The 14,200-nt window shown below is 35.7% G+C and overlaps 1 protein-coding gene across 3 annotated transcripts in view; it reads right to left on the reverse strand.

Annotated features, from left to right (window-relative positions):
• LOC131437211 (BAI1-associated protein 3) overlaps positions 1–14,200 on the reverse strand; it is a 347,788-nt gene that overhangs the window by 184,894 nt on the left and 148,694 nt on the right. For all 3 annotated transcript variants that reach the window (XM_058606395.1, XM_058606394.1, XM_058606393.1), the window contains exon 3: positions 10,697–11,054. In XM_058606395.1, the coding sequence (XP_058462378.1) occupies positions 10,697–11,054 (358 nt within the window). The remainder of the gene's footprint in view (positions 1–10,696; positions 11,055–14,200) is intronic.

Below are 14,200 nucleotides of genomic sequence, written 5' to 3' on the forward strand. Positions count from 1 at the left end.
AGGGTGGCTCTTATTATTAAGGTGATCCAAAACTTATTTTCCGGATGTGTTGAGATAGAGGACTGCATTCTTCGGCAAAATTGTAGATAAACTTATACCGAGCAGCTTTGCTGAGCTCACCATAGTAGTATCTGCAACGGTTTTAGTGTTACAGCTATTTTTAAAGAGCAACTTAGGGTGTTCCTAAAAAAATCAGCTTTTTTGTTCTAGCATTTAAATTTTTCTCTTTTCGTATAGGTATCTTTGAACATCTTTTAGAGTTTGTTAAAACCATTTTTTTAATGACTGGCGTATTCAGGTAGCGTTTTCTGAACCGAAGTTATGAGCAAAACTAGTTCAAAAACAGGTTATTTTTAAACTGCTATATCTAACATTGAGGCAAACAAAAAAATGGTTGTTTTTTTTGTATTTGACTGAAAATATTTTTGAGCATGTTTATAAAAAAAGCGGAGGAGATATTTTTTAATTTTTTTTAAATTATGTTCAAACATTGGGTTTTTTCATGGAAAAATACTCGTATCATGTAAGTCATTTATTAGCTATATATGAAAATAAGGTATTTTTGTCTTCTAAAGTGTTAAATTAATTCAAGTGCATATTCGGGAAGAAATCGTTCTGCTTTCTTCTGGAAATGCACAATGGTGTCGCTTTTGTAAAATCTCTAAGGCCTCTCGGTGGTTGGAGGTTTTATCAGCCGTGCATTTTGGCACCTGCAGATCGTTCAGCATCTTTTCGGGGATGCAGGACTATTTATTTCTTTATGTTTTGTGCTGTTTTCCCATCTCACCCAAATCCCAATTCCTTTCCATGTTCCTTTTATCCTTTCCTTCCCAGCAGGAAGTTGATCAGAAGCTACGGCAAGCCACAAATCTCCAAATAGCTAGGGGAACATGCCACTTGAGCCAATTAGTTCTGATAACATAGGTGCAGGGTTTCATTCAGTAAAAAGCATTCAAAAGAAGAGGTTGTTTTTCGAGACGAAGACAACTGTAAGCTGCAAATAGATTGGTTGGTTGGTGCTAATCGCAAAGGCTGCTGCAAAGCCAATATTCGGGGCGATTCCAGTTTCATAAGTACCTGAAATAGTGGAACTCACTTCACTGAGAAAGATGGCCTAACCGATTTGAGAACTGTTTCATTTTGTAGGTTACACTAGTTCATGCACTAGCTTTCATGTTTTTCAAAAATCAAACAAAACTGTTTGAAGAATACATTTTTTATATGGGAATTTCGAGTTCTGTACATTTCGAAATAATTCTAAGTTTGTGATATTTAAGTTTTAATATTCTGTCCATTATAAGGATAGCGATGTTGTTTAGGATAACGGAAAATTTAAGATATATGTTTTTGTTCTTAAGAGATTGTATAACAAAAGTCAAGCAATATTTTTTTCTAAAATTGTAGTTGGTTTCTTTTGCCATGGGTTAGAATATGAAATTCATATAATTTTACGTTCTATTTATTATTGTACAAAGCCATTGAAATAATTTAAAATTTTCGTGTTGTCACAAAATTTATTTTATTAATTGAAACAAATTCTACGTCTCTTTGAAACAGATGAAATCAAAACGGATTCCAATATTTTCACTTTGATTTGCAGAAACGTTGGAACGCAATATATATCAGAAATTTTGAAATTTCCGATCTTCTACCGATTTTTTGAGATTTTACGGAAAACATAAAACAAAAAAACCTAATTTTAGTAGTTATCAATTCCGTTTGGGTTGTGCATAAAAATTGTTTAGATCTTTTGTCCAATACAAAAACATAATTATTTTCAGAGTTTAGGTATATTTACCCAAATTTTTAAGATTTTCAGTGAATTCCAAGTTTCAGTTTTTTTTTTGTAAATTTTGTTCATAATAAATTTTCAACAAAAAAAATAAAAAAATATATGTCATAAAATGTCAAAGTTTTGATTTGATTTTTTTGGCAAAATTTTCCCAATAATAGAAATTTTCTGTATTTGTACCAAATTTCTTGAGATTCTTTGAACGGATATATAATTTTGATCATCAATACATTGTTTCTGGTAATGATTCCAATATTTTGAATAAAAAATGTGAACATGTCATCGCTTTAATTTTTGAGTTATATACAAACATGTAAAAAAAAATGAAAAGTTCACATATATTTATAAATTCATCGATTGTTTAATGTTTTCTTTTGATTGTGCAGGAATGGTAGTTGAGCGAAAATTGTAGCTGGTATCACTAGCAATCGAATGATGTGTAAAAGTATACAGGTCATCGCTTTGAATTTCAAGATATTTACGATCATTGTGAAAAGTCTCATCTTTTCTTAGATCATCTATCTACAGTTTTCATTATAACTTTGGGTAGACAACCCTATTGTTAGTTTTTTTCAGTGCATTTTATTTGTTGAAGTAGTATCTTTCCAATGGTGAACAAATTTTGAAGATCGGTTCACTAACAACAAAGTTATGACTCGGTAAAGTTGAAGTATTCAATATTTTCTATGCGACGTTTATGCCAAAGGAAAGAAAATAGGAAAACAGATAGGGCATATTGGGCGCGTGAAAAAAACTTGGAACGGAAAAAATCAAATTTTCATTGGTTTTCCTTTACTAATCGTCTGCTACACAGTTTTGGAATCAATCTACGAACTTCACAAAATTTGAGTGTGTAAAATTTGTTGAGATTCGTTGAAAAACAGCTGAGCTATGACAGCTCAAAGTTACCGTTCCAACTTTTTTTGAGGCTTGGTATTTGGAGTGTTAACAACACACATACAGACACACACAGACATTTGCTAAGTTCATTGAGCTAAATCGATTGGTATATATCTATATGACTCACAACGCAAAAAAATTAGAGGGTTGTATTCAAGACACGACCGAGCACAATAACATTAAAAATGGAACGTTTCTAGGGTATTCATAATAAATACAAAAATAAAGATGATAATGATGATGATACACTAAACTAAAAATTTTTCAACTGACTAATTACAAATTTGCTCTAGTTGAGGCGCTTAGATTGTTAGCGAATGATAAAATTGACAATTAGATTCTTTCTTGATAATTAATTATATTCAATTTTGATCATGTAAAATCGCAAGTAAACTTACCTTTAGTTTATCCTTGATACTATATGATATTGCATCTAATTGTACTGTATATGTGAGCCTGTGGAACTCATTTATACTACCAAACCGAGAAGGCCGCTTTTAGATAAGTTTCAGAATTTAATTTTGAATCTTTTGAAGTGCTTAATTCCTGGGGGGGACAACGACTTGTTCAGTCACATATAATGAAGAAGAAGTATCTATGATTATCATCATAACACAACTTTATACTGAATCCATTTTCGCGCCACCGTTTTGTTCGTATGGGAATGGATATTTAAGTATGCAAACCGATCCGTTGACAAATTAAAACATTTTTAAGCTCACAATATTGAAGCTTTGGAATCATTTAAATGATTAAAATCCATTAACAAATCATCGAGGAACAAGCGCTGCAAATTAGATCCGAATTAGATCTATTGCCGTTAATACTAAATTAGCCCGATAGTTACCAGATAACCAAAATAAAATACTCAATTCAAATAAATTTTTCAATGGAATGCAATCGAAATATTCAAATGACGTTATCTCATAAGTTTAAGTTAAATGTGTCCGAATCGATTGGTTGTTGAATTATATGAATCCATCAACAAATGACTGAGGTATGAGCGTTCAAAATTATGGCAGAAAAATGTTACGCGATTAGTTTTGCATGTTTTAATTTGACACCCAGCCTCGGGAAGCGAAGTGTAAGGCATTTTTAATGGCAAAATCGACCAACAATTTGCTAAATACATGGGATATTTCAAAAGAACCGATAACCACGCTGATTCGGTTCTTCAATAGCTAGATGATATATAAGATATTCAAGCGAACACGAAGCGGTGTTGTACAGACAGCAGGAAATTTCACCAACACATAATGCAAAAGCGACAATCCAGCAAGTAAACGCATATACAATCCAGTCATCAGCTCACTGGACGAGCTACTTGTTTCATTCGCAGTCAAACATCAACTAGGCAAAGAAATATTGTGCAGCCTATATTTATAGATTTCTCTTCATACTACGCAGAACGATGCGGTGTTTGTTATGCATGACGCAAAGCCTCCTATGCCGAACAAGAAGTTGACGTCATTTTGTACAGCAGGGATTGGTGGATGAAAACATAGGTCGATTCCAACCATTTTTTCAATAGTATGCTATTGAAATAGTGAAACGACGTGGTCATACATGTTTAAGTTAAAAGTTTCCGAATCGATTAATTGTTAAATTATAACAATACATCAACAAATGACCGAGTTATTAACGTTCAAAATTATGACACAAAAAGGTTACGCGGCTATTTTTGAAACTTTTAATTGACACCCGGCCCCGTATAGTGAAGAGTAAGGCATTTTTAATGCCAAAAGGTCATGAATAGCAATAAATGTAATAAATTCTACCAATTTTATAGGTTTGACAGCTTATATTTTTAATAATTTTCAATTAATAGCTCAATTTTTTCAAACATAACGGTTTAGTTTTTACCGATTTTAATAGAGCACATATAAAAAATTCGGATTGTCGATTACGTCACTTGTACCATTATATTATACCATTAACCAGAAGTGGCACCCATTCGAAAATAAAATAAAGGTATGCTGCCTTGATAGTAAAGTATTTATTTGGAAAAATAGGGCTATTGCGTGAAGTAATTTGCTATAGCATCACGTTTTAGTTCGCCTAGACGCCTCAATGCTTCATTACGCAATCCGTTTTCGATTCTTCGTGATTCACTGGAAACATTAGAAGGAACGCTTGGTTTTTCGGTGCCCACTTCGAGTGTATCGTTACGCATGATACAAATATTGTGAAGAACACAACATGCCATAACGAATTTGGAATGTTTCAAAGTCGTATGAAAAACCAGACGAGTGAGTTGTCGAAACCTTTGCTTCAGAAGACCGAAACAGTTTTCAATTGCCACTCTTGTTTGGCAGTGATGCAAATTAAACACTATTTTTTTATTGGTCATGTGGCCGTTATCCCTGTACGGAGTTGATAAATGCTCCCTGATAGGATATGCAGCATCTCCTAATAAGTGGTATTTTTGTTCGCATATATCCGGAAGCTTACGGCTAATACTTGACATAGAAAAAATTCTCGAATCGTGAACTTTACTGGGTGGCCCAATGAAGACATCTAAAAAATTTTTATCATTGTCGCATATGGCTTGAAGTGTAATGGATAACGTATCATGTCTGTTGGAGTATGTGGATCGAATTTTATTTTTTGGTTTCCTTGTTGAAATATATGATCCGTCAATACAACCAATTACATTCTTGAAGTTTGAAAGCTGTAAAAATAATCATAATACATAAAGTATTGAGCAACAAGTGATAAGCAATTATCAACTTTTTCAAAATCTCGAGCAATCATTTCCTTTTCTGCATCGCTTTGAGGAAATTTTATAATTGTTCTCGAGATGTCATGGAAAAAATTCAACAATGTGTCGAAATGCTTGAAGCATGTTGATTCCGTAATATTAAATATATTTCCTACCTCACGGCAGGAATCTTTGTTCGCTGCAAACCTAAACAAAACAAATAATACAAACATCTCAGTTTAAGCTTGATTGATGTATAGTTTAAGGTTTAATTACCCCGAACTAAGAATATAATTTTGCTATAATTTCGTTTCTTACCAAAGAAAAGCTAGAACCTGCCGCTCAGGAGATACACATCTTCTACCAGATCCTATGTTTTGTTAAAAAAAGGTGGATGATTTATACAAATCAATAATATACTGGGCCGTGTCTCTGTTTAGACGGAAGTTTGCTCGAAACTGCATATATAATGTAGATTCAGAATCAATGAAAATAAGGAAAGTGTATTACTCACTAGTTCATCGGTATAGCACTGAACTACTTCCGTCATGAAATCTTGAACGCGTTTCTTTTTTTGACGATGTTGTTGCAACATTTGTAATATTATTTCATCGGAATCTGAACTTGAACTTTGGAAAAGATTTAACAGGTTGTCCATATTTGTGAGTATGATTGATTGGTAAACAATTAACATAAACAGTTACCCTTGACTACCGATAAACGATTCAATTCTGCAGTGCTACACTGATCTTTTGGTGAGTGCTACACCAGTGGTATCGGTGCAGAAAAATTGTAGCACCGGTGTAGTGCAATTTACAAAAACGAACGGATTTAGTGCAAACACCGCTACACCGCCCAAGTAACAATTCGAATGCCTTATGGTTTTGATTGTAGTTTATAGAAGTTTTGTAATTGATTTTTCAATCACTACCTGTTTTATGACGACTATAATAAATGTCTCTTTTGACAAGTATTATCATAGTTTTTAAAGCTTCTATAAAACTTTTTACCCAGACTAACAACTGGACTAAAAATAAAACAATGTGTACTAGAATAAAACCATGCAAACGCTCTTAATATTGCTTTCAAACATTTTCTTTAAAACATTATTGCCAGTTAAATTCTTTCATAAATCTAGTTTTGTGTGTGTGCGTGTTCATTGGATGACAGTTTCACTCAGAGCAAATTTGAGGGTTCTAAAGTACATTTATGACACATTTGTTGTGGGCTATTTGATTTATTGCTTCTTGGGTTAAGCGTAATTTGCATTAAAGAAAATTTCATGGCCGCCATTTTGATGTCCTATACCGTAGCATTTATTGACATCAAATATTTTTCGAAATGCAAAAACGAAAAAAAATTATGGGGTTTAATGATTCATTTTCAGAACGTATACACAAGTTTTAATGCCACGAAATAGTTTTATACAAAAATGACGAAGAATCACAAAAAAAAATTTTCTGAAATCATGGAGATTTTCGCAAAAACTGCATTTATTTGAAGGCGATTAGTTATAATTCTTATTTTTATCCAAACATTCACGATAAAAATAAAAGCGCATGAAGTTTTTACGTTCGGAAAAAACCTCAAACTTGTAAACAAAATCTAATATATTCTGGTTGCATTCAAAGCAGACATGACACACACATAGCCATGAAAAATATTATCAAAACGACAATTTATTCATAGCGGATTTCATTCCTTCCGAATAAATTAAATGTTGATCGTAAAGCTGGTTTCAAAATTTTCTTGAATGTGGAGTTTTAACGCAGGTTTATGCTAATTCTTCACTGTGCTTTATAAACCTTATGAAGAATGGTCCACTTGGCAGGAACATGCTCTTATAGAGGGTTTCAGTAGGCTTTCGTGGAGTTTAAAGTTTTAATGCAAGATTTATTATGTAGCATTGAAGACAGCTACAAATATTTATTAATATTAAAATTGTTCGTTTTTTATGCGAATTTTCAAAGTTACGCGGTTTCCTTGTTTCGTCTTAGAAATGCACGACATGTCGAGATCTAGTGCTATCTCGAAACATAAAAAAAACTTGTTTAATCCACCTGCACCCGAATTCCGATGACAGAAGAAATTTATCACTTGAATCTTCACAAAATTTGCTTTTCTTCTCAACGAATTTAGTAACTATGCTTCTGTTACAAGATTTCTTTAAATAAAGGAAAATTGCCGAGATTTCACCTGTTTTCTTAATTTGGAATTACCGTCAAGTTCAAGAAAATTTTTTTTGACACTTGAAAAAAGAATGCGAAAGAAATTTAGAAAGACGTTTCTTTTCTTTTAGAGATAAAATTCAGTAAAACTATTAAAAATTTTTTACGTCGGTAGCAATGGAGCAATGTACGTATTCTTTGTGCAATAGTATTTGGCTAAGAAAGAGTGGTACCGTCGATTTTTTAAGGATATGAGCAATCCATTTGAAATACCGGCCGATAATTTTGAGGAGCTAATTCGAAAGACTAAATATTTCGCAATGGAATTTATGAACTTGTGAGTTCTTACAACGATGAGATATTGTAATATTGTAGAACAATCAGCTGTAGTGTTCACAAGAAAAAATATAGTAAATTTACCTACTAAAGACTGTCCCAGAAAGTATGGACGCACTTTGATTTCGCTGTAAATAATTCACAAGTGTTAGATATTCAAATTTTATTCGATATACTGATAATATTAGACTACAACAACAGAATATTATTCTCAACATTTGCTACTTAGCTATTGTAGACTAGCTAGCGCACCTTCTTGCGAACGTTTCTCATCAAATTCCGTACAGACTTCTTGGCGACAAGTTTTGACACTTTTTTCCAATCTTTTTCGAACTGTTGAAAGGTTTCGGCTGCCGAGACATGTTTCCTAATATGTGCCTTCGTTAATGCCCAAAATTCCTCAATTGGTCGAAGTTGTGGGCAATTTGGTGGATTCATGTCTTTTGGGACGAAAGTGGCATTTTTGGCAGTATACCATTCTACCGTTGATTTCGAGTAGTGGCAAGAAGCAAGATCTAGCCAGAAGACAACAGGATCCTTGTGGTTTCGAATCATGGCTAGAAGTCGTTTTCGTAAACATTCCTTGATGTATATTTCGCTGTTCATTGAAGCAGTGGTGATGAAGTGTTTCGAAATCTTACCCCAACTACAAATTGCTTGCCAGACCATAGCTTTCTTACCAAATTTTTCGACTTCAATCGATGTCTCGGACTGGTTTAACACTTGCCCTTCTCGCACCGTATAATATTGTTATCCCGGCAAGGATTTGTAATCAAGTTTCACGTAGGTTTCGTCGTACATGATTATGCAGTTCAAATTGCCAGCAAGAAACGTATTGTACAGCTTTCGAACCCTCGGCCTGATCGATGCCTCTTGTTTCGGACTATGTTTAGGTTGTTTCTGCTTCTTATAGGTTCGAAGATTCAAACGTTCTTTAGCACGAAGAACATTTGACTTCGAAGTGCCCACTTTTTTGTGCCACATCCCGAACTGAAACCTCCTTCTTTTGCTCGAACGCCTTCAGTATACCTTTATCCAACTGAGGGTTCGCAGGACCTTTTTTTCGACCCGTTTTCGGTTGATCCTCAAAGGTGTTGTCCTCGCCGAACTTCCTGATTGCATTTCGCACGGCTTTTTCACTTACTCCTTCCATTTTTGCTATCTTTCTCAGTGACAGTCCGCGTTCTGTGCACCATTTGTACACCATTTTTCGACGTTGTTCTGCTGAAAGTCCACGCATTTCGAAACAAACTAATGAAAACGAGTAAACAACTGTACAAGTGGTTAGAGAAGAGTGTAAACAACAGGACGCAGCCATTAAAATGGACAGATTCTGAACCATTGCGAAATGGCAGCGGTTTTTGGTTGTGTCCATACTTTCTGGGGCAGTCTTTAACTGATGTGACGCAGTCATTTTCTTAGAAAGGTTTCAGACTAGCTTATCATTAATTCCAATCCAATCATATGAAAGCGCATGGTACTTTCTACCGAAAAAACCGGGGCGCCTCCATAGATTAAACTCTGCCGATTGTTGTTTTCTTTTCCTCTTTTCAGCACTACTTAATTTACCCGTGCATCCACATTCCATTAACAGGTTCTGCTGCCAGACTAAATACTCACCCGGTAGGCCAGTACGTGACGGAACGAATTAGTTTATTAGTTTTACTCCTCTCTATTCCTTGCCATTTTCTGGGCTCGGAAGTGAATAAACAAAGGCGAACTGTATTGTCCTAAGGCCCCCGGGCAATTAGCTTCATTTATTTAGGCACATTCATTAGGAACAGGGATTAAGGAGATGGCATTAAGGCAAGAACTATGCGGAGGGAATGATGGGACAAGGATCATTCGAATCGTTTTTTTTTTGAACGGGGATGAATAATTGAATAAACAGCTAGCTACCTACGACATGACAGGAAAGAAAATTTATGTTGTTGTTTCCTTTTTGTCCTGGAGAATTCTAACGAATTCTATTCAATTCCAATGTTGAAATGTTCCCGTGAATCACCTTTTTTCAAATGCACAAAGCAAACCATGACCGAAAGCATCCAGTCGGAATGTGTTCACTGAAATATAACAGAATCCTGTCTCAGTGACAGAAGCAGTCGCCACACGCGTGTCTATTAATTCACACACACACACACACACACACACACACACACACACACACACACACACACACACACACACACACACAGAAACACAAATGAGGGCAGTTAGTCATAATTCTCTGCGGTTGACGCAATTCGTTAGTAATGGACCATTAGACGAGCGCGGTGCCAATGCCGTCAACAGTCTGGACGAACGGATGGTCGGTGAAAATTGCCAGCGAACGAAGCAGACGACTGACAGTGACAGCGACAGGAAAAAAAGCGTGAGACGAGCTTTTCAATATTGATTCCAATCGAAGAATTTGTATACTCAAACGGAAACGAGGGTGAAAGTTGTGTTTTTTTTTCTGTATTGTTCGCAGAATATTCCAGCTGTGTTCTATTGATTCCAGATTCGGACAACTTGATGGAATTTATTATGTTTTTTCTCTCTCGATTGCACCTGTTTTTTTTACTCAGATGAATAATTTCCACGATACTCCGTCATTATGAGCATCAATATTTTTTCGTGCCCCGTTAGTAGAATATCTTTCCGACAAACCGTGAATCAATAAACATTATCGTCAACTGAAATCACTTCTGTTGTCCGATTGTTCCGTCCGAACCTCAAACCAACTCAACTCAACCCGCTTGTTGGGAGGGGAGGCAAAAAAACCCAGGAAACACAATATTCAACATCTACTTCACTTACCCGGATGACGATTTAATTTCGACCTCCGGCCAGGAGGGCCGTCGTTTCCAGACCGAGAACGATGGTTTGTCCGGTGCCGTCGGGGAGTTGCGTCCTCGGAATGAGCCCTGTCTGCCGGGCGGTACCAGCGCATCCAAACCACGGGACGATGATTGTCGACGAATCGAGGGTCCACTGCCCCCTACGGAGATACTATTGCTACTTCCGGAAGCACTGGCAGCACCGCCTGCACCTCCGCCGCTACCACCCGCACCGGCACTGGCACCACCGCCAGTGCCCAAGCCGGTGGGGTTTCCTGCACCACCCGAAGAAGTGATTGTACCTCCGGGTCCGCACGGTGTCACCACTTTGGGATAGCCTGCAAGAGAAAAAGTCGGGAAAAAAACGAAACGTGAGGTAAACTGTTTGTCCGATGTGACAATAATGATACTTCAGTTGAGCTCTTTGAAAACAATGCAAACGGGAGTGCTTTGATGAGTTATTTGATTGACAGTTGCCATAGTTACTATTGCGTGGAAAGAAAACAAAAATAACAAACTGCTTTACTCTTATCCGCTCGGTGGATCTTTCTTTGAGTTTTATCTTTCGTGCAAGTGTGAGAATGTGCTCCAGATAGTGTTGCATCCTTTACCAAAGTGTGGGGCGTGCCTCTAATGAAATCATTAGATTGTTTTCCCCGTAGTTAAGTTATACAACTAACACTGGTGAAATGAGTAGAAAAAACACGTACGCACAGAATCGTACCCAGGATCTTTGCCTGTTGTCGATGTTGCCTAGGAAACAGAAAAATGAAGCTCGATTCGAAACGAGCTGTAAGTATTCTTCTGGGTAAAATGAATGCGAGTGGGTCGGTCGGTTTTCGGTTTTCGTTTGAGATTCTTGACAAAAGTATATAGTTTTCATAGGACGACAACCGATGGGAGGAAGGAAAACTTTCGAAGCTGAACATGTTCCAATTTTCTGCCCGTGGGTGGATGTAATCAAATAATGGGGATGGAATAGAGTTCGCACGATGTCACGCAGAAACCGAATTGTGCTTTTATGATGATGATGATGATGATGATGATGATGATGATGATGACAGCCGGCAAGTTGTTCGTGAGAGCCACTAGAAGTTGTGTTGTGAGTTTTGTTTCGCCATCTCGTTTGGATGTGGTACACTTCATAATCTACGCTAGATGTGGCAAAGTTTTGCTATTCACAACTATGCAAATCAGATGCTTAGGTAAACCTCAACGTAGTTTAGAATGTTTGGATGCTATGGCGAGGAATGGAACTAAAAGTAGAAAAAGGTCGAACCACGATTTGTTTTTGGCATTAAAAATGCCTTACTCTTCACTATATGGGGCCGGGTGTCAATTAAAAGTTTCAAAGATAGTCGCGTAACCTTTTTGTGTCATAATTTTGAACGTTAATAACTCGGTCATTTGTTGATGGATTGTTATAATTTAACAACCAATCGATTCGGAAACTTTTAACTTAAACATGTATGACGACGTCGTTTCAGTATTTCAATAGCATACTATTGAAAAATTGGTTGGAATCGACCTATGTTTTCATCCACCAATCCCTGTTGTACAAAATGACGTCAACTTCTTGTTCGGCATAGGAGGCTTTGCGTCATGCACAAAAAACACCGTATCGTTATGCGTAGTATGAAGATAAATCTATAAATATAGGCTGCACAATATTTCTTTGCCTAGTTGATGTTTGACTGTGAATGAAACAAGTAGCTTGTCCAGTGAGCTGATGACTGGATTGTATATGCGTTCACTTGCTGGAATTTCCCTTTTGCATTATGTGTTGGTGAAATTTCCTGTTGTCTGCACAACACCGTGTTCGCTTGAGTACCTCATATATCATCTAGCTATTGAAGAATCGAATCAGCGTGGTTACCAAATATTTTGAAATATCCTATGTATTTAGCAAATTTTTGGTCGATTTTGCCATTAAAAATGCCTTACATTTCGCTTCCCGAGGCTGGGTGTCAATTTAAAACATGCAAAACTAATCGCGTAACATTTTTCTGTCATAATTTTGAACGCTTATAACTCAGTCATTTGTTGATGGATTTATTTAATTCAAATCGATTCGAAAACATTTAACTTAAACTTATGAGATAACGTTATTTGAATATTTCAATTGCATACCATTGAAAAATTGGTTTGAATTGAGTATTTTATTTTGGTTCTCTGGAAACTATCAGGCCAATTTAGAATGATCGGCGATAGATTTTTTGCGGATAATGACTTTGGTTAACCGCCAGTTTCAATTTAATTATTATTTGATTCAAAACAATAAGCGTCTGATGGCTACACGCGCTGTAACTATGACAATGTTCATTCATGTGTTAATAACATCAAGTTACAATACAATATGAACAAAATTGCGGAATTTTGTTGCGTATCCATTCCGTATATTCCTAATATACCAAAACGAAAATCAATGTAAGTAACTAAATATTTTATGCGGACTGTTTCACAATTTTTCTTCCTCGTATTGTTGCCATATTATTTACCGACACTTTCCGAAGATTATCGACGATTAATAAAACTACATTATTACTGAGTTTACTGGTACAACATTTTTCGTTAAAATAAATAAAATCTTCTCTTGGACAGATTAACTGTTTATAAAATTAATAAGTTTGAACGTGTCTCGAAAATTATTATGGAAAGGGATCAAAATTGAATCAATTCAATTATCAATTATCAAGAAAGAATTTAATTGTCAATTTTATCATTCGCTAACAATCTAGGCGCTCAAACTAGAGCAAGTTTGTAATTAGTCAATTGAATAAGTTTTTAGTTTTGTATATCATCATCATTATCATCTTTATTTTCGTATTTATTATGAAGACCCTAGAAACGTTCCATTTTTAATGTTATTGTGCTCGGTCGTGTCTTGAATACAACCATCTAATTTTTTTTTGAGATTCTATCTCTTTTAACATGAACATTGATTATGAAATTCATAGATCGAGCAAATGAAGAAATGTAGATTCCAATGGAATGCAAAAAAAAAATCAACAGCCAAATACCATTTGTAACGTTACAAATGACCGAGCACGTTTTGTTTTTTTTTTTGTTGTTCAAGCTTTAGTCTAGTATTTTCACCCGACTGACAAATGACCCTCGGAGGCAAACGAACTTTTAACACGACTGATGTAGTAAACAAAAACAATTTTCCCGAATGCGAACGCGACAACAGAAAAAAACGGCAAAATATTACGTTTGCTGTGTGTGTTTGCGCTTACACTGAATGTCACTTTGAATAAACGAAGCTTTTTATCTTTGTCGAGCACAACGATTTATGTATTCATAATGGATTACATCTGGAAAAAGATTAATTGAGATATCAGGAATCAGGAATCAGAACAAATTGGCTCAAATGGCACGTTCCCCTTGATATTTGGAGATTTGTGCCTTGCCATCAATTTGTTTTTAGCATCATTTTCCCGATATATAAGAGGGAAGGATTGAAAGGAAATGGTAAGGGTTGGAC

This window comes from Malaya genurostris, chromosome 3 (genome assembly GCF_030247185.1).
Source record: "Malaya genurostris strain Urasoe2022 chromosome 3, Malgen_1.1, whole genome shotgun sequence".
Classification (NCBI taxonomy): domain Eukaryota; kingdom Metazoa; phylum Arthropoda; class Insecta; order Diptera; family Culicidae; genus Malaya; species Malaya genurostris.